Below are 27,271 nucleotides of genomic sequence, written 5' to 3' on the forward strand. Positions count from 1 at the left end.
ATTTAATGATGCTGAGTATTTGAAATCACAGCAAATATGAAATATGAAGCCATTTAATAAAATAATCATGCAGAATGTCACTTAGGGAAGGCACTCGTAGAATTATTTAAATTATTGGTTTTTTTACATGTAAACTGAAGAGATTCTCAGAACATAAATATTCAAGACTGAACAGGCTAAATTAGGAATGCATGTCAAATTCCAACACCATATATATGCTGGAAAGTTATACTGTGTTATGTAAACAGAAAGCTATTATTTTCTCTTGGAAATATGTATATGCCTTAATGCATTTTGTCCTTTAGCTTCTAGCTGAGAATGTAAAATTCCTTGCATCTCTTAACTAAATAGTGTCCATGTTACAGGAATGCTATTACAGAGGAGAGATAATTTTTAAGTCCTACTGATTTCACTGGCACTTACTTCCATGTAAGTATGAGAGGACTACAAGAACCAGATTTGCTGCTATGAGAATAGCTTCAGTTATTGTGTTGTTTGATTGATCTCAACTTGCTTTAATTGGAAATTTAAGGGCTTTACTAGAAGTAATCAAGGTTTTAGTGAATTACACCATTGTCTTGAAAAATTATGCAGCATCTGCCCATACATGCCATCCCAGGTTAGCAACATCGGTTTTTTACTTTCATTAACTCCAATGCTGACAGAATCAATGGGCAAGAAGAGAGATCTAACTCTCCCTAGTTGACATTCTTTGCATAAATGGATATACAATGTTGTTCTGTGCTCTTATTTTAGAACTGACTTATTGCAATCCTAATAGGGTTTTCAGAGATATTTAAGATATTTAAGGAGTGGCTTACCAGATTCATACACACACTCGTGAGTTTCCATGGCAAAGCTGGGGAAATGAACCTAGGTCTCCTGAACCTCTAGTCCTTTTCTCTATCCTCTACACCACTGGTTCTTAACCTTGGGTTACTCAGGTGCTTTTGAACTGCATCTCCCAGAAACCCCAGCCAGCACAGCTGGTGGTGAAGGCTTCTGGGAGTTGCAGTCCAAAAACACCTGAGTAACCCAAGGTTAAGAACCACTGCTCTACACCACACTCGGTACATCTGGATATATATTAAACTCAAAATCAGCTATAAGACATGAAGACTATATGCATAGGATTTGGTCCAGCAAAACTGCAATATTCAAAAGGTTTTCTACCACTCCCTTCATTTAGGGAAAAAAAATCAGCCCATCAAGGCAAGATGTGCTATAAGTTTTGCTCCAAAAACCTAATCTCCAAGATTTCTGAACTAGAACCAAGTGCAAAATATTTAATGTAAGCAAATGCTGTATTAAAAAACTGAACACACTTTTCTAGTTTTCTATTACATTCAAAGCAGAACAAGAATGAGATGGCTGACAAAGCAGCATTTAATTCTGAGCTATATCTAGACCAGAAGACCCAGGCTAATTTACACAGGCAACCAGTCACAGTTCACATAATCACATACAGCAGAATATGACAGGGGAATTAGAGGGCCAGGAAAGCATGTCTGTACTACAAGCTCTCTACTCTAAATGTATTAAATGCAGATATTTAATTCTGAAAAATGCCATTTTTTTTAATTTTAAAGCTAAAACGTAGTTCAGGTTGGGAGTAGAGAGAAATGTACAAAAATCTAAGCAGCTTGTATCCTGTAACTAAAATAAACTTTCTGATTTTTTAAAAAATAAAATAACCGCATATGTGCTACAAATTTATTTTATTTACAAAGAGATAGTATTAATTATACAAGTTTTACTATTCCCTGGCAGTGGCTGAAATCCTGTTCTGCAGCTTGGTGTGTACAACAGTTATGTTATCATCATCAGCAAATCACCACTGATTAAAGGCAAATCACTGCCAATTACAAGCAATTTTGGGGTGTACAGAACTTGTACACAATGCAGCGAAGTAGCATGTAACTTGAAATGCCTAAAGGAAATCTTTAATCAGTGGTGATGTCGTTGATAATGACAACATCCCTACAGGACACACAGAGCTATATGGACAGGATTTCAGCCAGTTTGTATCTAGGTGATAGTGATCGTATTATGAGGGTCTCACATAAGTCTCTGCATAGGTCAGAAACCCCTTAATTGCACTATATCCTGCTCTTTCTCCTCTGCTATCTCTCATCTCTGCTCTTTTTTCCTTTCCATTCACCAGTCTTTCTGTTCTCATTTACATTTTCACATTACTTCTTCTTACTCTTACCCCTTCATCAAGTGCAAGGAATTCCTCCTTTCTCTCTTGGTACTTTTAAAAGCATATTGGGAGGAAAATACCCCATGAAACTTCCAAGAGGTCCTATCTACAAATCATCCAGGTCTATTTCCAGGAAGAAATAGACCTGGATGACATTTCCTGGAGAAATTTCCAGTTTCTCCTAGTTAAGGAAGATCTGGCACCTAGTGGCACCAGATGGTACTGCAGACAGGAGTTACAGCCATCAAAGGCAGACTTTATTAACCAAAATTGATACATTTATTTGAATAACAAGTGCACACTCCTCCACAGGATCCATTTGGTCTCCAGGTCAAATTTCAGGTCCTGTGATTTCAGCCCTATGGCTGAGACAGACATACAAACACAGTCTGTTTTATTATTAGATAAACTCCCCCCACTTTAAGATTTTTAATAAAAATGAGCTAACTGAAATCCATGAGGTAAGGTACCAAGAAAAGACAAATTCCAGGGGGCAGTGGAAGACAGGAGGGCCTGGCATGCAACAACAACAAACAAGAAAAGAATCTACGTTTTGAAAATCTTCATTTGTCTGCATCATGGCACCTCACAATAAATAACTCATACCACTCCTTTAAGGATCTAAAAAGATCATTCCAGAAGAAACAACTTTTGCAGTTTATTGCAGGAAACAAACTGCGCAGCTCACAAACATGTGGGATATACTATAGCTTCTTTGTTTACAGGTCACCTCACCAGGTAGCTGAAATGATTTCCTAAATTGGTGTCTGTGTCTGTGTGTGTCTCTCTCTCCCTCTCTCTCTGTGTGTGTGTGTGTGTGTGTGTGTGTGTGTGTGTGTGTGTGTGTGTGTGTGTGTGTGTGTGTGTGTGAAACAGCTGTTGTTAGCTTTAATATTTAGATTTAATACATACATCTTTTAATGATGTAAGCCACATTGAACCCTTTTAAGGAGAAAGGCAGGGTAAAAATATTCTAAATAAATAACAGATTTGTATCTAATAGTATTTTTCTATCTTCACATTGTGGGAATACCTTATACCTCATCTGAAGACCCACATGAAATTACTTGGCTTTTAATGAAATTATTTATTTATTTTATTTATTTACAATATTTTTCAGCCGCACCATTGCCAGTGGCTTCTTAATCTCTTTGTATTTTGTTTTTAACCGAGAATTTTGGAGAATGTACATATTTGTATTTGTACTTTTTAATCTGCTAGTATGGTGGCACCATGCTTGTGTATATACTATTATTTGTACTTATGTTTTAAATTGGTGAAGCCACCGCCACTCAGCTGGGCGAAAATGCCGGCGGTGGCTTCGGAAGGACCGCGGGGAAGGGTTCCCTCCCCCGTGGTCCTCCCAAAGGCCCCATTTTCACACAGCTGATTGGCGGTTCCAAAATGGCCGCCCACTGTGTTCCCTCGCTTTAGAGGCACCGAAAATGGCCGCCCCTATGGAGGATCTTTGCTATGCGGGGCACCACTGAATCTTGTTTTCTTATTTGACTCTAGTTGTGGTGGCGCTGCGGGTTAAACCGCTGAAGCCACTGTGCTGCAAGGTCAGAAGACTTGCAGTCGTAAGATCGAATCCACATGACTTGTCCTAGCTCCCACCAACCTAGCAGTTCGAAAGCATGCAAAATGCAAAAATGCAAGTACTGTAGATAAATAGGTACCACCTTGGTGGGAAGGTAAACGGCGTTTCATGTCTAGTAACGCTGGCCACGTGACCACGGAGGATTGTCTGTGGACAAATGCTAGCTCTATGGGTTGGAAATGGGGATGAGCACCGCTGCCTAGAGTCGGACACGACTGGACAAATTGTCAAGGAGAACCTTTACCTTTACCGTGTTTTCCCGAAAATAAGACTGGGTCTTGTATTAATTTTTGCTCCAAAAATACATTAGGGCTTATTTTCAGGGGATGTATTACGTATTTTTTTCATGTGCAATAATCTACATTTATTCAAATGCAGTCATGTCATATTCTTCTGGTTGCTGCACAATGGTGGAGGACAGGGTTTTGCTTAACTGGGGCTTATTTTGGGGGTAGGGCTTATATTACGAGCATCCTGAAAAATCGTGCTAGGGATTATTTTCAGGTAAGGTCTTATTTTCAGGGAAACAGGGTCCCAGAGCTGATAAGCATCCTGAAGCTGCTACAATTTCTTTTTTTAAAAAAGTACAGAAGAATCCCAGTTAAGGGATACAAACACTTTGAAGTAAGAAATTACTGCATGAAACAAGTAGCAAAGAATTACCCCATTGTAGCCAAAGAAACAGGAGTGGCTACTGGCATAGACAAAATTTACAGCACAAAATTTACTCCAGATGCTACATTGAGAATAATATTTATTTATACATCTATTTAACTTATTTATATCCTGCCTTTATTGCCATAGGGAACCCAAGGCAGCTCACAGCAATTAAAATCATTCAGTTATAACATTTACCATGCCATGCAACACTATATACTAAAAACAAATTAGACAGTCAGGATTAGGAACATTTTAAAACATTTTTAAAAACATGTTAAATATCTAGTTTTCATAAATTGAACATTCCTTAGACCACCACATTGTTTAAAAGCCTGCTCAAAGATGAAGGTCTTTGCCCGATGATGGAAGGACAAGAGGGAGTGGGCCCCTTGGGGCAGCATATTCCAAAGCCTGGGAGCAACCACTGGGAATGCCCTCTCTTGTGTCCTCACCAAACAAGCCTGGGAAGGTTGTAGAATCGAGAGAAGGGCCTCCCCGGAAGATCTTTGAAGCCTAGTAGGTTCACGTGAGATGACAACAATTCTTCAAACAGTGTGGATCCAAGCCATACAGGGCTTTACAGGTAATAACTATCTTGAATTGAGTCTGGAAGCAAACTGGAACCACTGAAGCTGTTGTAGTAAGGGAGTTGTGTGCTCCCACCAACCAGCACCAGTTAGCAGTCTGGCCAACTGGAGTACAGTGGTGCCCCGCTTGACGATGATAATGTGTTCCAGGAAAATTGCTGTTAAGCGAAATCGTCATCAAGCGAAAAAAAACGCCATTGGAATATATTGAAAACCAGTCAATGGGGGAGATACCTCATCGTCCAGCGAAGATCCTCCATAGGACGGCCATATTGGGATCCCTGCCTTGCCAACAATCGGTCCGGAAAACAGTGGGGAGCCATTTTGCGAAATGCTGATCAGTTGTTTCTAATCATCATCTAGCAAAAAAACGGTTCCCGAAGTAGGGAACTATTCATCGTAAAGTGAAAAAACCCCATCGAAACATTGTTATGCGATTGCAAAGTCATGATAAAGCTATTTTTGTCATCAAGCGGGGCACCACTGTATCTGAACATTCTTCAAAGACAGCCCCATGCAGAGCACACTGCAGTAATCCAGACAACATAAAATTAAGGCATGCGTTACCATGACCAGATTAGAGATCTCAAGGAACAGGGATGGGAAGGAAAGATAGAGTTGCCACCATACTGATGGCACTGATCCTCCAAAATCTGGCCAATACCTCCCAGCAGTTTTATGTAGATGCTGAATAACATGGGTTTCAGCCATGAACCCTGGGGAACACCACAGGCTAACGGCCAGGGAGTTGAATAGTTATTTCTTCAATACAACTTCTAAGTTCAACCATCCAGGAAGACTAGAACCATTTTAAGATAGTACCTGCAAGACCCAACCCAGAAAGGCACCCCAGAAGGCACCATGGCCAATGATATAGAAAGCCATTGAGAGGTGCAGCAGAACCAACAGGGACACACTCCCTCTGCCCATTTCCCAGCATAGGTCATCCACCAAGGCAACCAAAGTGATTGCTGTTCCATAACCAGGCCTGAAACCAGACTGAAAGGGATCTAGAATACCACAACATGCTCCAAGACCTTGCTCAAAAATGAAATATTGGAGACTGGCTGCTAATTATCTAATACAGTGGATTCCAGGATGGCTTTTAAACCAAAGTCTTACTGCCTTCTTTAGGCATTTTGGTACCTTGCCTTGTCACACAGAGGCATTAATCACCCTTCTAACCCACTCAGCCAATCCCCCTCTGACTAATCTTATAAGCCAGGAAGGGCAAGGGCTACCTCATGTAGTGGTTTTCACCTCTCCAAAGATCCTGTCCACATCATCAGGCTGCACCAGCTGAAATGTATCCATTATAACAAGACAAGCGGGCTTATCAGTAAGACCTGTGTCAACTACAGCAGTGGTTCTTAACTTTTGTTACTCGGATGCTTTTGAACTGCAACTCCCAGAAACCTCAGTCAGGACAGCTGGTGGTGAAGGCTTCTGGGAGTTGCAGTCCAAAACTCCTGAGTAACCCAAGGTTAAGAACCAGTGAACTGCAGCACCTAAGTCAGAGCAAACCTCTGACTTACAGCCATCCTTTCCAGGGTTTTCTAGTTATAAAATACTCAGAACGGGTTTAGTCCTTTTCCTTTCTGGTATTGCTCTGGAATCATACAGCTTGCTCAAGTCCACGCAGATGGTGTTGCACATAGGCCCCCTCAGCCACATCTTCCCTGATGTCAGCTGGTGCGTATCCCAGGAGGCACAGTAGGGAATCTGTACTCCTGGCCACCCCAGCAGCCAGGCACTCAAACATACTAATCTATACCAGCTCTAATAATTTTATGTCATCAAATCATTTCTGACTTGTGGTGACCCTTTCCAGTGTTTTCTAGATAGATAAGAGAATATATAGAAGTGCTTTACTATTTCCTTCTTCTTTGGGGCCCCCTGGGACTGAGCAGCTTGCCCAAGGCCACACAGTCTGGTTCTACGACTGCTCCAAAAACAAACAAACAAACAACAAACAAACAAACAAACAAAAAACCTGCAAGGCAAACCTGCATTTATTTTCCCAAATCACAAATCGTATATTTATTCTCTGACCACTGTGTGGTGCTATGAACCTTAGGAAAATTTCCCCACTTTGCTCAAAGTTTATTTGATAGGAACACTGATGCTTAATTTTGATTTTTTTTTTTGTTTCCTTTAACTCTACTGTTTTGTATTACTCTTACTACAAGTTACCTCACCAAGACACCACAGAGTAGCTTAGGTTACTTCACTGATCACTGCATATTTCAAAACAAAATTCACTGGAAGTGACACTTCATGTAGTTATAGGCAAACATCCCATACCATTCAATAAAATCAAACTGGAACATTTTTGAACTCTTAATATGGAAAAAAACTGTATTTGTATTGACAGTAAAATTTATATAAATCTAATCAGCTGATATAAAAAGGAAGTAATGCTGAAAAACCTACTTATTAACCAATGCTCATAAACCAATAACACCTTATTTCCTTGAACCTGTATGACTCTGATTCCTATTCCATCTTTTGTATGAAGTGAGGAAATTACAAACTCCATATCCTGAGTAAAGGCAAACTGTTCTACCTTCATGTACCTGAAAACCAAGATGGAAAAAAAAACAATTTTCACTTACATTTTCTATCACAAATGTCCACTCTTTGTCTTCAAATTCTTCAGCATGAGGATCCTAAAAAATGTAGATATAAATTACATTGGTTTCTGAGAAATATTTTTAAAAACCAGTTCTATTTCCACTTGCATTCTTTGCTGTTTTCTTTTCTCCCCCCCCTTTTTTTGTAAATACATTTTTTAACATTTCATAATGATACCACAGCAATCCTGCAGACTCACTAGAAGTTTTCTTTCAAAACTTCCAAGAACCCTACATTTTTAATTTTTGTTTATTTTAAATATGTTTCCATGAAGATAAACAACAAACAAAAAAAATGCTGAATTGACAAGCAGAATCAAAGCAAGAGGCAAAGAATAACAAAAATTGTTATAGTTCCTATAGCACCAACTAGACAGGGAACGAATCACTACCATTCAATGCCTCCCCCGACCCATTCTTTAATCAGGCAGTCTTTCTAGAAGGGTAACTTGGATAATGGTCTCAAAAGCCATTTTAGGGGAATTTGTAACCTCTCTTGTTCTTCTCCTAACTCCAATCAAATTTCAGGATGACCAAGAGACTCTGAGTAACAAAACTGATCCATACAGGCAATAACTATTTTTCCTCTGCTAGGATTATTTCTATCACTGATAGCTTTCATCACACCCAGAATACTGAAGGTTTATATTTTTAAAAATATAGCAACTACTGTATATCCTTTCTAGTGTTTATTCACACATAGAGCTTCAACAGTGCAATTCTCTGGTGATCTGATGAGATGTCAGTCGTGCTCCACTAGGGCATGCAACCTGTCTTTTGTTAGATCACTTCAGTAACTCCTGCAGCTCAGTTCCGCACACATAAACAGGATACTGGCCAAATAAATATTAGCTTCCCATATTACCAGAATGTCTTTGTTGCTCGTGCTGAAAAGTAAAGAAACAGTCAGTGTTGTACACATGGACCTCTCTTGCATCCTTCTCTAAATTGAAGCCTATTCTTCTCACTGTTAACTGCTATATCTGTGGAAATATTTTTGCGAACATGCAAGTGATAAAAAGCTTTACCACTAGGCAGAGGAATTTTCCAAGAATCAAACGGGAGAAGGGGTATTAAAGTCCTCTGCTCCTCTCATCACAGTTTTAATCCTGGCCAAGGGCTCTTTTAGAAGCCACTGACTTTTAATGTACACATTAAATGAAATAACACATACAACATTTTACTGAACTAGAGTCTTTCCTCCCCATAAATGGTATTGCTTATAGTTTTACTTCAAGTTGTGAAACGTCTGCAGTGCTGGGCATAATTGTAAATGGAAGGCAGTCAACATTTAAAGAGTTCCAAAGTCTCACTTTCTGCCATGGATATCCGCCCTTCTGTTATTTGAAAAGTAAAAACATTGGCTAGCAACTGTAAACAAAAGGAAGTTGAAATAAAGGGGCTCTTCCATCTCCTATCTTCCTTACAGAGCCTTCCCCAAGTGTCTCTGAAACGTCAGGAGACACTCCTTGATTGCATAGTACAGGAAGCTACGGGGAGAGCAGGGAATTTACCAACACTGGACAGAGGCATCTTGCACAAACTGCCTCTACCTGATACTGTCCAATTCACCCCTCTGGGATAGCCTTTGTACCATACTGTATTGTTATTCAGAATAATCCTTTCTCACTCAAGATAGATTCCTCTGCTATGCACCAAGCTGGACTGAAGAAAAAGGGAGAAGAAAACACCTTTATATGAACTTTCTTCTGCTCATAAGTTTCAGTATCCAAGCCATTTTACAAATGTACAGAGACCATCTGGTTTTTGTTTTTCCATTTCACATGTCTCTAGCAGTTTTGTGAGAGGCTCTAATGAGATCCTGGGAGAAATTACATTAGGTTATGTTCTAACGTATTCTGCCACTGAACTAGTCGTAACTCTAATCTTGTTCAGCATTATCTTTTTGTTTATTATATGATCAAAATATTTTAACTCTCTGCATTTGCTATGTTTTATCACTTCCTGGTCTTTATTCATATTAGCATTTTTCTGTAGGTCGCCCACTTGATCATAGAAATTCTCCCATATAAATGTACAATCTTTTCTACTGCAGCTTGGGTTAAAGATCACAGTTCCATGTCACACAACACAATCAAGAATCTGCAGCCAGAAGCAAAACTCTCAGTTCATATTTTGAAAAACAAGTAGTAAGTTGCTACCTCATATTTTGGGCACATCATGAGAAAACCCTCTGGAAAGAGGATAATACAGTGGTGCCTCGCTTAACGATGTTAATTGGTTAAAAAACATCGCTATGAGAAAACATAGCTAAGCGAAACACCATTTCCCATAGGAATGCACTGAAAGCCGGTTAATCCGTTCCAATGGGAACGGATTACCATCCTTAAGCGAAAATCGCCATAGGAAACATCGCTAAGCGAAACAATGTTTCCCCCATTGGAATGCACTGAAGCCTATTCAATGCATTTCAATGGCTTTGCGATGTCCGTTTTCACTCATTTAAAAGTGTCTTAAAATGTTTGAAATCTGTTTTAAATGCTTGGAATCGTTAGTGCACCTTGTGAAACATTTGCAAACTTAATTTGACTTTGTTCTGAGTCTTCGTTAATTTTTGGTGAATTCCCCCCCCCCCACTGGAATGCATTGAATCAATGCATTCCAATGGGGGGGGGAATTCACCAAAAATTAACGAAGACTCAGAACAAAGCCAAATTAAGTTTGGAAATGTTTTACAAGGTGCACTAACGATTCCAAGCATTTAAAACAGATTTCAAACATTTTAAGACACTTTTAAATGAGCGAAAATGGACATCGTTAAGTGAAAATCGCCCATAGAGAACATCGTTAAACGATGCAGAAAATTCCTCAAAAAACCCCATCGCTAAGCGAATACATCATTAAACGAAGCAATTGCTAAGCGAGGCACCACTGTACTGGGAAAAATTGAAGGCCACAGCGGTGAATTGGCTCAATAAAATGTCATAGCCCTGAGTTTTCAAGAGTTGAGCAGGGCCTGTTGATGAGAGGGCCTTTTGGAAATCACTAATTCATAGGGTAACCATAATTTGGAAATAACCTAACAGCACATAATCACCACCACAACAGTTAATCAGTGCTGTTAAGATATTGTCTTTATATGGTACGAGGCATTATTTATCGTCTTTCTTATTGTCTTTCTTCTTAATTAGAATAAAGCTCGAATGTGTAATGTCCTGGGAAAAATTCTGATAAACTCTTGACTCAAATGAAGCCATCCTTTACCTAGGAAAACAAAACTAGGCTTTCTTTTGACTGATATTAGCTTGAGAAATCAACACAGGATCACAAGAAGAACCCTGTTGGCTCTATATCTGTTCACTCACCAACAAATCCATTTCGCTTTTGCATGCAACACCCATAAACAGGAGATAAGTGCAACACAAGGAGGACATAAGTGTAACAGCACCTTTTGGCTCATGCTCCTTAGCAACTGACATACTAGCATACTATCTCTGGTAATGGAAGGAATATGTTTATCTCATGACTAGTAGCTACTAATAGCTCCATCCTCCATGGGCTATCTCCCTGTGGTAGATAACTATGGACTATGTTCAACTATGTGTTGGGTGAAAAGATTTTTTTATATTTATCTTTAACTTATCATTGACTTTCTGTGATTAGCCCTGCTTGCAGCCTTATGAAAGAGTAAGAAAATCTTTCTGGTTGCCATGTTCTTCACCTTGTCCAGATTTCCCCAGTTTTGCAAAGTCTTTTTTCCAGGTGTTATGATTTGCCATGGGATTTTCAGAATTGAAGGACCCCACAAGTCAAATTATGAGGTATGGGCATCCCCCCTGCCTCCATGCCATTCCCATGCTGTGTCTTCGAACCATTAGAAAAGCATCCTCCTACACAGTAGAAGTCCCAAAGATTTCCTGCAACCACAAACATGAGTGGGGGAATGAGTTCTGACAAACGCTGCCTGCTTACACTCTAAATGGGAGGCAGCCTTCATCAGAACTCATTCCTCCATGCACCTTTGCAAATCACAAGTAATCCTATCAATTCCCAGAGTGCAGTGTGGCATTTTTCTAGAGGTTGAAAGAAGCAGCATTTAAATGGTATAGAGGTGAAGGGGATGCTCTACCTCTTGCTGATTTGAGGGATCCCAGTCCCATTGTTAGGTCAAGGGGTCCTGATGCCTGGACATCTCCTTAAGAGCCCTAAAGAACTTTATATACCTCTAGGAAAAATCTGAAGCCTGTGTTCATCACAGCCGGAATTTGTCCCAAAAGAGTTAATTCCAGAATGAAATCAGACAAACCTTTCCAATCATATCACAAATCATATGGGTATCAACGCATATATCTTTTCATTATTGCAATAATTCCAGGCAACGTCAGCTTATCTAATTCTACAATCTTTATTTCTACATTGCTTCTATGTTCCATAAGCACAAAAATACTTCAAAGTTGTTGCAAAAAATTCAAAAGTCTTATCTTACACTTATGGAAAAAGTAGGCACAAATGCTTAAAATATATGAAAACTTAATTTCAGCTTCAAGCTAATACTCAAGCCATGTTATAATTATACAGTGGTGCCTCGCATAACGAGCGCACCGTATAACGACGAATCCGCATAGCGATCCCTTCTCCAGGATCGCTAATGCGGAGGCATAGCGTCGGTCCCTATGGAAAAAACTCACTTACCGAAGACGGGCTGAAGACGGGTGCCAGGAAGGAGCTGCTGCCGCCACCGCGAGAATGATGCGGGGCCGCGCTGGCCAGGGAGGAACGCAGGTGGGCAGGCAGGCAGGCAGGCAGGCGAAGGGAGGGAAGCCGCACACTCGCGCGTCCTCCCCCCCTTTCCCTCTTCCTCCTCGTCCTTCTCCTGACGCCCCCAGGGAGGAAGGCAGGCGGCCAGGCAGGCAGGCAAAGGGAGGGAAGCTGCACGCTCGTGTGTCCTCCCCCCACTTTTCCTCGTCCTCCTCGTCCTTCTCCTGATGCCCCCAGGGAGGAAGGCAGGCGGCAAGGCAGGCAGGCGAAGGGAGGGAAGCCGCTCACTCGCGCGTCCTACCCCCCACTTTCCCTCTTCTCCTCCTCTTGCCACCGCCCCCCCAAGCCTCCCACAGAATCGGGCGATCAGCTGTTCGGCGGATCTAAAATGGCTGCCGGACGCCCGAAATGGCCGTGCGCAGCGTTTTCGTGCCCTCTCCTCGCTTACCCAGGGCGCAAAAATGGCTGCCGCTATGGAGGAAACTTCGCTGAACTGTAAGTTTAGGGCCCATTGGAACGCATTAAACGATGGGCTTTTACGTTCCATTTAGCGACGATTTCACATAGCGAGGGTTAATCTGGAACGGATTAACCTCACTATGCGGGGCACCACTGTATTTCAAAATTGCAATAGCTTACATTCAAAAATGCAGGAGCTTCTAGCTTAAAAAAGCATGTTTAAAAAATAAAATACTTAGAATGCATCTCTAAAATATCTAGGTTCTTAAGAATAAAAATATATCAAATAAAATCACTTTCTTAGCCTTTAAGCATATTAATAACACACACAAAATAATCCTAAATGCTCATCCAGCCAAACCAGGTTGAAATCTATGGAGGAAAATGAGTTGAATGTTTCTGATCCTTTACTCTCTATATTTTCTGGCCATTACTTATACCCTTATATTTTCTTCGCCAACTATCAACAATTCTTTTTGTAGAACCTGGAGGTTCAAGAGCCTGGTACACCAAGAGTTTTTTTAAAAAATAGGAAATTCCATTGTTCCTGCACTCTTTGTAACTTCAAGGGTCTGTAATTCAGAATATACCAGGCTGCCACTATGATGATAAACAGTCTTACCATGCAATGCCTGGAGGAATAAAGGCATGTAGCATTAAGCATCTAGTCCACCAAGGTCCTGGAACAGAATATTGGAAAACCAGAATCCTGGAAAACCAGTGTATTAAAGCTATAGAGAGTGCAAGACCGTCATTCTTTGTTTATGTTTTGTTATCATTTATAAAACACGTTCAACTGTCAGAAATGCTATGGCACAATGATGTTGCTTAGATGGAGAGCTGGCTAATCATTTTGCAATAATTTTAGTAAACTGTTGTTCAAACCTCATTTGTAAAACAATTTTCATTTTCAGGGCTACTTTTTGTACATTGCTCTTAATTATTTTAATACTCTTATGCATTTAAAATTTTACATCTTGACATTGTAATTTGGTCTGGGGGTTTCCCACTGAATTATGGGTCTGGGAGTCCTTTAATTTTGAAAATCTTATCCTTAGTTGTGACTTTTAACTACACACAATATTACAAGTGATGGTACACCATCAACTTGTATTAGTTCAGCAAAGGTAGATATAGTTGGCACTTTCTTGTAGTTAGGACTATTCTTTTGCCCTGGAATGTTCCTTACATTTGAATGTCACATTTGATAAAGAACCAGGCAAATTTGTCTGGACCTACATCAGAGTCAATACAAACAAGACTTTACTGCAAAGTTATTAATTTTACAAGTTTAACCATGAAATATACTCATGAACATTACATAGATTCTGGAATATCACATAGACTGAAACATGCATGGTGGTCGTGGATGAACAGTTGTGGGGGAAAGACAGGAATTCATTTGGATTTTAACCTCAACTATTCTATCTTATTAGACTGATGCTATCAAGTGGCATTTAGACACATAGTACTATGATATTTCTCCTTCTAACTGCAGGGTCAGTTCCGAATACTGATGCTGTGGGGCTACTAAGCTTCTTCCTGTCCCTCACTCTATTTAACATCTACAGAAAGCTTCTCTCCCTCCCATTAGACAGGTGGGGCTCTGTACTGTATTGCAATGGGATGTATGTGGACTAATAAACTGAAACTGAATGCCAAAAACAAAACGAATATGCGTATTGGCGATTCTTCGATCCAGTAATTGGGCAACTGTTACTGCCTGGAATGGAATTTACACTCTCTTTGAAGGTGCAGTTGTGTAGTTTTGCAGTGTTCTTAGCTTTATCTTTGACACTGGCCTTAGAGTACTTTTGAACAGTTTTGAGACACTATTAGACCAAAACAATCTGACTACAATAGTTCACCTACTTGCAACTTCTAGTCTAGATTACTGCAAAGAATTCTACAAGGGTCTACTCTCAACAATGACAAAGACAATACATCTAGTGCCAAATGTGGCAACCAGATGACTGCTGGGAACATCACATGCAAACCATGAAACACCAGTTTTAAAGGAAAGGCGCTAAATATCATAATGCGTCCAATCTGTGTTCAACACGTTAGCATTGAAATTTAAAGCTCTAAATATCTTGGGCCCTTGATATTTGAGAGAGAATCTCTAATGGTATACATCTGCCTGAATATCAAAATCTACCAATGTGATTTTCTGTACATTCCATGAGGGGAGCAGTACTTTCGAGCATAAAAACTGCAGCCCACTACATCAGACTTATGAACCATTACCCTGAGTTTCAAAAACAGATGCACAAAACTGGGGTTGGGGTGGGAACATTAAATTATATTCCTCAAAACTCACTCTTTACAATCCCCCACTGCTATGAGAATATATGCCTCTAATTCTGGATAATATTTAATGTGTCTGATGAAACTGATTCAAGTCCACGAAAGCTCATATTAGAATGGGTTTCTTATGTCTTTAAAGTAGCACAAGAGTTTTCCGTTTTCTTAATGGATTTTCATTTTAACTTGACTTTTAAAATCAAGGAAATTGGATTAGTGGGTCGAGTATACCCCCATTAGACTGCTGACACACAGGTATGTCCTTATTTTCATCTATATAGTGTTAGAGACTATGGAAACCTCATGGCAAGGAATTCATTGTGGAGATATGGGAACATGCCAAAGAGAGTATGCCACAATACTGGTGCACAGGCCCCCTACATCATATTTCAGATAAATATTTTGTTCATTGATTGACTGGTAAGCTTTTAAGGGTTTCCAAGTATCCACTGGTGACTGCTAAGAGGCTATACTTCACATTCTCATTAGTAACTGAAGCCAAGACTTATCCTCTAATCCAACCAACAACACCATTTCAACAGCCACTTACAGATTTGGAGGCACTGACACCGCAATCTGTATTGCCTCCCACAACACATGGCCTGTTTATCTTTGTCCACGTTCTTTACCTATGACAGTATTTCAGACTGCTACTTTACAAATAAAATCTAGCTTTTATCTCTGGGCTCTTTTCTAGCTCTGTGTTGCCAACACAGATAAAAAGCCAGCAGCTGAACTGTGATCGTGATTTTTTAATCAGTACAAACAGTTGAAATACAGGGCCACTTTCACGCTTTGACAGTAACACTACAACATAGGCATTTGCTTCTCCCTTTCCATTCAGACATTTTCACCTTCCATATCAAGCAGCAAAACTAGTCAGCTTCTTTCTCCATTTGTCATAGCAGGTCATCATGATTCTAGCTATTGTAGCCTACACCCCTCTACCACTGATGGATGGTCATAAATAAAATGAGAATGCTTTGATTCTGCACCCCCATGTGCCACTAATAGGAGCACAAACAGGCATATCCTTCAGTCTTCCAACTCACTGCTGGAAAACTGAAACAACAGTATAGAACCTGAGGATGATAGTTACTTTTGATAATTCTGAAACAAAAAAGGGCAGTAATCTTGTACATTTGGCATAACTGTTTCCCTTATGTACTGGAGAGCATAGTCTTTCAATGACTAGTGGCTAATACAACACTTCCTCTCTTCAACCCTATGCCCAAATAGACTTAGCTGTCACATCTCCAAGTGAGAGAGGCCTTGAAGACATTCTACTAAGGAACAGGCAGAGGCATTCTATCCTAACCTCTGACCAATCCCACTAAATACGAGTTTTTTATACCTATGAACATTTCTCATTTACTTCTAAGAGAAGAACAGGTTATTTACCTGTAACTATAGTTTTTCAAGTGATCATCTATGAATTCGCATATGTGGGTGTTTCTGCACCTGCATAAAACCTCTTTGAAACATTCTAGAGCTGAAGAAAAGAGTCTAAGACAGTCTTTCGCTCACTGAGTCTAATGGTTATCCCTCAGTTCTCTATTTCCACTGCCATCCATGAGTGAACTGCACGGCAGACTGAAAGAAGGATGAGAGGGTTGTGTGAATTCATAGATGACCACTCCACCAAAAAAAACACAAAAACAAAAAAAACCACAGTTACAGTAAGTTCTTGTTCTTCTTCATGGTCTCTGTGAATCACACATATGGATAACTGACAGGCTCACTTATTGGCTGGTGGGATGTTGCACTAGCATAGATGAAATGGTCACTCTCGCAAATGCAGCATCAAATTTAATCTTGACATCCAACCAATAACATCTGAGATGAATGCTTGAGAGTTGAGACCATGTAGCTGCTTTGAAAATATCTCTTAACTCTATACCTCTGAGAAAGGCTGTGGATGCTGCAGCAGCCCTGGTAGAGTACACTCTCAGAGAGTCAGGAACCAGCCTTGCTGCGACCTGGTAAGACAACTCAATTGTATTGTTACGGTAGCTTGGAAACCACCTGTCCGTCATTGCTGTAGCTGCATGTCATCTGCCAATAGCGTGACGGAAGGTGGGACATAAGGGGTGGAGCCAATGTATATAAGGGGAGTGAATGGGTGTGAGTGCTTTAGATAAGGACCAGATAGGGACTGGTTAGGGAATGGTTAGGGTGTTAGGGTTTGTTCCTATTGTGAAGAACTGTGCTATATAGTGAGGGTCTGTGAGAGAGTGTGTGAGTGTGTGGTACTTTATTAGTTATTGCCTTATTATTTGAGTGATTAAAGTGATTTACCATTCCTTTTGTTATTACCAATAAACACAAGTTTTTATTTTCAAAATAAAATGCGCAAATTAAGTGAGTGTGTGAGAGTGTGACGTGGCAGCTCCTTAGTGACGAGTGAGGAGGTTGTCACATGTATTAACAAGGCATTTTCATAATTGTTGGGGGTTAATATGTTCACCTATCTTTGGATCTTAATACCTGACAAATAACATGTTGGGATTTTGGAAGTGTAGAAGGCCAAAGGTCTACAGAAGTCTAATGTACAAAGAGCTTTCTCTAAATATGTTGCAGTTAATGGAAAGAATGCTGGAAGAAACTCAAGGACTTTGAGGCCCAGACAGAATTCTAGAATTCTTGATTTCAAAGGAAACGAAAGCAGAGTGTAGCCACATACATCTGCTAGATTTTTAAAAAGCCAATTTTAATAATCTCAGAACAAGGATAAGTAAGGTCCCATGGCAGGAGATCCTAACAAGAAAGGGAGTCCTAGAAGGGTGGGAGCTTCTAAAAAAAAGATATTCTAAAGGCACAACTACAAACAATTCCAACAAGAGAAAAAGGTGGGAGGCAGCAAAAAAGACCAGTATGGCTTCACAAGAAGTTCAGGGGGGACCTAAAAACCAATAAAAACATACCGTATTTTTTGCACCATAAGACGCACTTGTTCCCCTCCAAAAGGGGGGTAGAAAGTCTGTGCGTCTTATGGTGCGAAGGTGGTGACTTCGCCCCCACTGGCCCCGTGGGGGGGAGCGTCGCAAGGGTCCAAGGGAGCCTTCCAGGACCCTTGCGATGCTCCCTCCACCCCCCCACGGGGCCAGCGCAGGCGAAATCGCCAGCTTCCAGGTGGGGGGAACGTTGCAAGGGTCCTGGAAGCTCACGCAGACACTTGCGACGCTCCTCCCAGCGGCAAAATCGCCAGTTTCTGGGAGTGTTTTGAGGCTTCCCAAGCCTCAAAACACTCCCAGAAGCTGGCGATTTTACGCCCACTGGCCCCGTGGGGGGTGGGGGTAGCGTGGCAAGGGTCCAAGGGAGCCTCCCAGGACCCTTGCCACGCTACCCCCACCTCCCCACGGGGCCAGCCCTGGCAAAATCGCCAGGTTCTGGGAGTGTTTGGAGGCTTGGGGAGCCTCCAAACACTCCCAGAAGCTGGCGATTTTACCCCCCCTGGCCCCGTGGGGGGGTGGGGGTAGCGTGGCAAGGGTCCAAGGGAGCCTCCCAGGACTCTTGCCAGGCTGCCCCCACCTCCCCATGGGGCCAGCCCTGGCGAAATTGGCAGGTTCTGGGAGTGTTTGGAGGCTTGGGGAGCCTCCAAACACTCCCAGAAGCTGGCGATCTTACCCCCCCTGGCCCCGTGGGGGGGTGGGGGTAGCATGGCAAGGGTCCAAGGGAGCCTCCCAGGACCCTTGCCAGGCTGCCCCCCCCACGGGGCCAGCGCAGGCGAAATCGCCAGCTCCCAGGACCTTTTGAGAGGCTGGAAAGCTTCTCAAAAGGTCCTGGAAGGTCGCTATTTCGCCCATGCTGGCCCCGTGGGGGGGTAACGTGGCAAGGGTCTGGAAGGCCCCCTCGGACCCTTGCCACGCTACCCCCACCCCCCCATGGGTCCAGGGGGGGCAAAATCACCACCTTCTGGGGCTCTTTTGAAGCTTCCCAAGCCTTAAAAGAGCCCAGAAGGTGTCGATTTTGCCCCCTCTGACCCCGGGGGGGCAGGGTGAGTCTCTAAAGGGTCCTGGAACACACTCTAGGACCCTTTGGAGGCTCACCCTGCCCCACCCCACCAGGCTAGAGGGGGCAAAATTGCCACCTTCTGGGGCTCTTCTGAAGCTTTCCAAACCTCAAAAGAGCCCCAGAAGGTGGTGATTTTGCCCCCTCTGGCCTTCAGGGGGTCTGGGTGAGCCTCCAAAGGGTCCTAGGTTGTGTTCCATAAGACAGACCTCTCCATAAGGCTCACCAATTTTTAGGAGAAGAAAACAGATTTTTTTTCCTGTTTTCTTCTCCTAAAAATTTGGTGCGTCTTATGGAGAGGTGCGTCTTATGGAGCGAAAAATACGGTATACAGGAAATGGAAAGAAGGCCGGGTCACCATAGATGAGTACAGACAAGCAACAAGGAAATGCACGGATGACATTAGGAGGGCAACAGCTGAGAATGAGCTGAGGTAAGCTAGAGACACTAAAAGCAATAAAAAAAGCATTCTTCAGGTATGTGAGTAGCAAAAGACAAACAAAAGACATAGTGGCACAGTTCCACAATGGAGATGGAAAAATGACAACAGAGAATAAAGAAACGGTAGAGGTGCTCAGTTTAGTTCAATCTTTTCCCATAAGACAGACTATGAACTTCCAAACAATTTGGAAGTGCATTGGGGGGCAGGATTGTAGCTGAAGATAGATAAACAAATAGTCAAGGAATACGTTACCACCTTGAACAAGTTCAAATCTCCAGGGCCAGATGAACTGCATACAAGAGTATTGAAGGAACTGGCTGAAGAACTCTCAGAACCGCTATCCATTATTTTCTTGAAATCATGGGAAATGAGTGAGGTGCCAGAGGATTGGAGGAGGGCTGTCCCTATTTTCAAAAAGGGGTAAAAAAGAGGAACCAGGGAACTACAGGCCAGTCAGCCTGATATCAATCCCACACAAAATTCTGGAACCGATCGTAAAGCAGTCATTCTGCAAGCACCTAGAAAACAATGCAGTAATAACTAGAACCCAACACAGATTTGTCAAGAACAAATCCTACCAAACTAATTTGATCTCGTTTTTAATCACGTAACCTCCCTGATAGACAGAGGGAATGCTGTAGAAGAAGTATATCTTGACTTCAGCAAAGCTTTTGACAAAGTGCCCCATGATATCAGGTAGATACACAACTGGCTACAGAATCATAGTCAGAGGGTGATGATTAATATGTCCTTCTTTAACTGGTAGGAGTTAACTAGTGGGGTACCCCAAGGATCAGTCTTGGACCCAGTGCTTTTCAATATTTTTATTAATGATCTGCATGAGGGAGTGCAGGGAATACTTGTCAAATTTGCAGATGATACAAAATTGGGTAGAATAGCTAATACCCTAGAAGACAGAAACAAAATTCAAAATGATCTTGACAGGATGAAGCACTGGGCCAAAAGCAACAGAATGAAACTCAACATGGATATGTGCAAAGTACTGCACCTCGGAAAAAGAAACCAACTGCACAGTTACAATACAAGGTGGGGGATACCTGGCTCAGCTAAACTACGAACGAGAAGGATCTTGGAATCATCGTACATCACAAGCTAAATATGAGCCAACAGTGTGATGTGGCTACAAAAGGCAAATGCTATTGTAGGCTGTGTTAATAGAAGTATAATTTCCAAATCCTACAAGGTGCTAGTCCCCCGCTATTTAGCAGTGGTTAGGCCTCACCTTGATGATTCTGTCCAGTTCTGGACATCACTCTTCAAGAAGGATGCTAACAAATTGAAACAAGTTCAGAGGAGGGTGACAAGGATGATCAGGGGGCTGGAAACCAAGCCTTATGAGGAAAGGCTGAAAGAACTCAACATGTTCAGCCTTGAGAAGAGAGGATTGACGGGTAATGTGATTGCACTTTTCAAATATTTGAAAGGCTGTCATACAGAAGTCCTCGATTATCCCAGAGTGCAGGACACTCAACAAGGGGTTCAAGTTAAAGGAAGCCAGATTTCGGTTGAATGTCACAAAAAACGTCCTAACTGTTAGAGCAGTACAACAGTGGAACCAGTTACCTCGGGAGTTGGCGAGTGCTCCAACACTGGAGACATTCAAGAAAAACTTAAATAAGCACCTGTGACAACCCCAGACCTACTGGAGTGTGCCACACTATAACTAAGCTGCCACCAACCATTCCCTATAAGGAGTCACACAGACCAGGAATGGATTTTTAACAAACAAAAGAACAAGGTTTATTTAAATAACAAACAGGGTAAATAAAAGATCAAGTAAATAAGATACTGTAACGTGGCAAAGTCTCAGTCATATACATTTAATAGTTTGGTTCACACAGAACCCTTTAAAGTAAAGCACAGACCCTGAACCTATCAGTTCTGGCTACCTATAAAGAAACCTGAACCTATCAGGTATGTACAAACTGACACACAGTTGTACTCAGTCTGACACACAGACTCCCACTCCCGCTTCCAAACTTCTCCACACAAGCTCCACATATATATACAGTACAGCTCCTCCCCCCTGATGTCCCGCCTTCCACTCCCCATAGGATGGAACTTTCCCTCCAAACCCATGACAGACAGGTACCATCAGTGCTGTATGTAACACCTCCCCTCTTTATAAGTTGTTTTGCAGGGGGAAAGCTAACGTGCTTTTCTCCAAAAAAAACAACCAGGTTTAAAACACAAAACAGTTATACAATAACATACAATCCCATACTTACACTCTAAGTTAAACATATCAATTAGGCATTTAAACATTAACATTTACAATACATTAAGTCACCTATATTAATACAAACCAAGCATGCTTAATAAACAGATACATTTAACTTTTGGTCACCAAAATATACATAGTCCATGTTTCTTCGCCGTCTTCATTCTTCGGGTCTCCTTGACAAGGCGTCAGCAACACAGTTCATTGACCCTCTGACCACCTTCACTTCAAAGTCATAATCTTGCAGGTTTAAAACCCACCTCATAAGTTTACTATTGTGGGTTTTCATTGTCTTTAACCACTGCAGTGGTGAGTGGTCAGTGCACAGAATAAAATGTCTTCCCCAGATGTAAGGCTTGGCCTTCTGGATCGCATAGACTATGGCCAGGCACTCCTTTTCCACGGTTGCCAAATGTCTCTCACCTTTCTGGAGTTTCCTACTCAGGTAGGACACTGGATGCTGGTCACCATTTTCATCCTCCTGGCAAAGAACTGCTCCTACCCCGCTGTTAGACGCATCGGTGTAGATGATGAACTCCCGGTCGAAGTCTGGAGCACGCAGCACTGGATAATTGATGAGCACCTCCTTCAACCTCCGGAACGCCTCCTCACAGTCGCTGGTCCACGGGATGCGGTCATCAGTCTTCTTCCGCGTCAGATCGGTCAGCGGAGTCGCCATCTCGCTAAACCTCTGGATGAACTTCCTGTAGTAGCCCACCAACCCAAGAAATGATTTGACTTTTTTCTTGGTGTTGGGTCTGGGCCAATCACGAACGGCTTCTATTTTGGCCTCTAGGGGTTTGATCACTCCTCCCCCTACTATGTGACCCAAGTATTTTATTTCTGGGCTACCCAGCTGCAGTTTGTTCTCTTTGCAGGGCCTAGGCCAAAGCACTCCCTCCCCTGGGTTAAAGTGCCTCTCCCTGGCTTTCTGGTCATACCAGGTTTTCTGTCTGACCTTCTGAGCTTGCAGGTTTTCTGCTGCTAGCTCTAGATTTCTCTTTAGGTCATTCATTAAAGAGTCTATATATGTCACAACGTCTTGTGGGTCATCCTGGGTGATCTGCTCCCAATTCTGCTTGATTAAATCAAGTGGACCTTTCACCCTTCTCCCAAACAAAAGTTCAAACGGACTGAACCCGGTACTGGCTTGTGGCACTGATCGATAAGCAAACAAAAGGGATTGCAGCTTCTGGTCCCAATTGTTTGGATTCTCTGCCAAGTAAGCCCTAATCATGCGCATCAGAGTCCCATTGAACTTCTCCGTTAACCCATTACTTTCAGGGTGATAGGCAGTGGTTTCCTTGTGTTTAATTCCACAGATTTGCCATAACCGTTTCATGAGCTTTGATGTAAACGATGTGCCCAAATCTGTGATTATTTCTGAGGCAAATCCCATCCTGGACATATACCCCACCAAGGCATCTGCCACTGTGTTAGTTTCAATGTTAGTCAAGGGAATGGCTTCGGGGTACCATGGTCCACAATGGTGAGGATGAACCGGTTCCTCCTCTTTGTGGCCTTGGGCAAAGGTCCCACAATATCCACTCCTATACATTTGAACGGAGTGTCAATCACAGGCAAAGGGCACAACTTCGCTTTGGTCCTGTCACGGTTATTCCCCTGCCTCTGACACACATCACATTGTTTACAGAACTCCTTGATCTGCTTCCCTATTTCAGGCCAGTAAAAATTTTGTGTGATTCTCTGCTGTGTTTTGTTCACCCCTAAGTGCGCAGCAAACATGTCAGAGTGCCCCCTTTGTAAGATCATGGGGCGATACTTTTCAGGTACCACTAGCTGACTTCTGATCCCATATCCCCCTTTTGAGATATTCATTAGGGTCTCTCTATATAAAATTCCCTTTTTCTCGCGAAATCTCGCTGTGGTTTCAGGTGTTAACTGGGTGTCTGTCACCTTTTCAAAACACTTTCGGAGAGTGGCGTCTGCCTTTTGCTCTTGGCCAAATTTGCTGTCTGTGGTTAAGATTTCTACCACAGCTCCGGAACTACCCTCATCTGCTTCCGTCTCGGGCTCTTCAGTACCCCCCTGAACTGTCCCCGTGGTGGCTTGTGAACGTGTAATCACTAGCACCCGTTTCACATGTTCAGCCAGGTCATTTCCCACGAGCACGGCTGCTGGCAGAGTCGATGAAATCGCTAGCCGCCAAACTCCCCTCCAGCCTTGAAAGCTCACAGGTACCTCAGCTACTGGCAGTGAGATCACCTGCCCCTCAATCCCTGCCACCTTCAAGCTCTCATTTGGGATTATATACTTCCCAGGAATAATGTCTGGATGGCACAGGGTCACCTGGGAACAAGTATCCCTTAGCCCCCTATACTGATGGTCAAGTATTCCTACGTCCACCCCCGCGGTCTCAAACAATTGTGAATCTGTTCTCACTAGTAAGCAGCGCTTGACCTCCACCAGAGGACCATTTTCCCCAGCCTGATCAGCAGATGTAACTGTTCCAGATTGAGTAGCCATGGTAACAGGCTCCCTCAATGGCAAGGAGCTTTGCTCTGTCTGGACACAGAACACAGCTTTTGGCTTGGTTCCACTCAAATCATGAGGCAAATTTCCCTTTAGCTGCTTTAATTTCTCACACTCTGAGATTAGATGGCCCTTTCCTTGACAGAAATAACATTTTCTGCTGTATTTTGAGTCTTTCTCAACTGGTTTTGGTTTTCCCTCCAAAATCTGAGGTCTTTGTGGTTTCATGTCTGAGGGCTTCCCTTCACCATTATTTTTATTCCTATTTCTACTCATTATTTCCATCTTCTTCAGCTCAAACACCATTTTGTCTACTTCCAACAGTCTCTGTTTCACTTCCCTTTCAAACGCCAGTTCCCTCACCCTCAGTTCATGCAGTTGGGCTCGGAGCATTTTTCTGAGTTCTGGGGTCAGTTCTCCTGTTTCTGCCATTTGGCTTTGAGTCAAGGGCATAATCCCCCCCCCAGAACAGGCTGCCTTCAAAAGTCAAGCCTCAAAATAAAGCGACGACGACTTTTTTCCTTTTTGCCTCAGAAACAGCCTTCTATAGACTGCTGCTGTTCCTTCAGCACTAACTTGCAACTGTTGCCAGGCAGAATCCACCCCCCTCTGCTAGGCCTCTCAGCAGACAGGCTAGATCACTGTTACTTCACACAGCTTTGCCTCAGCTCTTTCCCGCCAAAACGGGTTGCCTCAGAGCTCCCTAATCTAGTCCCCAATCTGAGTGTGCACGTTCTTCCACTAGCGCACCTCCCCGTGAGGTAAGCCTAGAAGATTACCTACGCGCCCTCAGATTGTCTCTGACTAGACCCCCCTTGCTCTGGGCACACTTGCCAAGGCTTTGCTGGACCACTGGACAACTGGACCAGTCGTATCCCACCGCTGCCACCAATCAATGTGACAACCCCAGACCTACTGGAGTGTGCCACACTATAACTAAGCTGCCACCAACCATTCCCTATAAGGAGTCACACAGACCAGGAATGGATTTTTAACAAACAAAAGAACAAGGTTTATTTAAATAACAAACAGGGTAAATAAAAGATCAAGTAAATAAGATACTGTAACGTGGCAAAGTCTCAATCATATACATATAATAGTTTGGTTCACACAGAACCCTTTAAAGTAAAGCACAGACCCTGAACCTATCAGTTCTGGCTACCTATAAAGAAACCTGAACCTATCAGGTATGTACAAACTGACACACAGTTGTACTCAGTCTGACACACAGACTCCCACTCCCGCTTCCAAACTTCTCCACACAAGCTCCACATATATATACAGTACAGCTCCTCCCCCCTGATGTCCCGCCTTCCACTCCCCATAGGATGGAACTTTCCCTCCAAACCCATGACAGACAGGTACCATCAGTGCTGTATGTTACAGCACCTGGCAAATATGCTTTGATTGTATTTCTGCATTGAGCAGGGGGTTGGGCTAGATGGCCTTGTAGGCCCCTTCCAACTTCACTTTTCTATGATTCTATGATAAGAAATTTTTTCCGTAAGTGGAAAAATATGTCAAGGAAAATAGTGACCTTTTCTTGTGAAACTGTAGGAAAAGTGGATCATGTTGGAGAGGACACAATTCACTTACTCTTTGTCCAGAAGCAATGACAACCAAGAAGGCTGCTTTGTAGGTAAGGAGTCTCTGAGATCTGCTATAGCCATCAGCTTGAAGAGTGATTTCGTAAGTTGGTTAAGAACTAGAGAAATTGACCATTGTGGTGGTAGAACTCACACCTCCAGAAAAATGGTCTGTAAACCCTGTAAGAACCTCTTGTGGGTTGGATTCCTGAAATACTCTCTCTCTCTCTGTCTCTGTGTGTGTGTGTGTGTGTGTGCGTGCGCATGTGTGTGAGAGAGATTATTATATATACAGTATATCACAGAAGTGAGTACACCCCTCACATTTCATAAATATTTTAGTATATATTTTCATGTGACAACACCGAAGAAATGACACTTGGCAACAATGTAAAGCAGTGAGTATACAACTTGTATGACAGTGTGAATGTGCTGTCCCCTCAAAATAACGCAACACACAGACATTATTGTCTAAACCATTGGCAACAAAGGTGAGGACACCCCTAAGTGACAATGTCCAAATTGGGCCCAAGTAGCTGTTTTCCATTCCCAGTGTCATGAGATCCATTAGTGTCATAAGTCTCAGGTCTGAAGGGGGAGCAGGTGTTATCGCTCTCACTCTCTCAGACTGGTCACTGGAAGTTCCACATGGCACCTCATGGTAATGAACTACGTATCTGAGGACGTATCTGAGGATCTGAAAAAATGAATTGCTGCTCTACATAAAGATGACGTAGGCTATAAGATTTCCAAAACCCTGAAACTGAGCTGCAGCACAGTGGCCAAGACCATACAGCGGCTGAACAGAACAGGTTCCACTCAGAACAGGTCTCTTAATGGTCGACCAAAGAAATTGAGGGCCCGTGCTTATCGTCATATCCAGAGGTTGGCTTGGGGAAATGGACGTATGAGTGCTGCCAGCATTTCTGCAGAGGTGGAAGGGGGGTGAGGTGGGGTCAGCCTGTCAGTACTCAGACCATACGCCACACTCTGCATCAAATTGGTTTCCAGGGCTGTCATCCCAGAAGGAAGCTTCTTCTAAAGATGATGCACAAGAAAGCCCGCATACAGTTTGCTGCAGACAAGCAGACTAAGGACATGGATTTCTGGAACCATGTGCTGTGGTCTGATGAGACCAAGATAAAGTTATTTGGTTCAGATGGCGTCAAGTGTGTGTGGTGGCAACCAGGTGAGGATTACAAAGGCAAGTGTGCTGTGCCTACAGTCGAGCATGGTGGCTGGAGTGTCATGGTCTGGGGCTGCATGAGTGCTGCTGGCACTGGGGAGCTAGAGTTCATTGAGGGAACCATGAATGCCAACATGTACTGTGAC

The 27,271-nt window shown here is 42.6% G+C and overlaps 1 protein-coding gene across 4 annotated transcripts in view; it reads right to left on the reverse strand.

Moving 5' to 3' along the window:
- The window catches only part of EHBP1 (EH domain binding protein 1), a 339,919-nt gene that overhangs the window by 251,911 nt on the left and 60,737 nt on the right, over positions 1-27,271 (reverse strand). For all 4 annotated transcript variants that reach the window (XM_020790594.3, XM_020790589.3, XM_020790595.3 and 1 more), the window contains exon 5: positions 7,666-7,719. In XM_020790594.3, the coding sequence (XP_020646253.3) occupies positions 7,666-7,719 (54 nt within the window). The remainder of the gene's footprint in view (positions 1-7,665; positions 7,720-27,271) is intronic.

This window comes from Pogona vitticeps, chromosome 1 (assembly GCF_051106095.1).
Source record: "Pogona vitticeps strain Pit_001003342236 chromosome 1, PviZW2.1, whole genome shotgun sequence".
Classification (NCBI taxonomy): domain Eukaryota; kingdom Metazoa; phylum Chordata; class Lepidosauria; order Squamata; family Agamidae; genus Pogona; species Pogona vitticeps.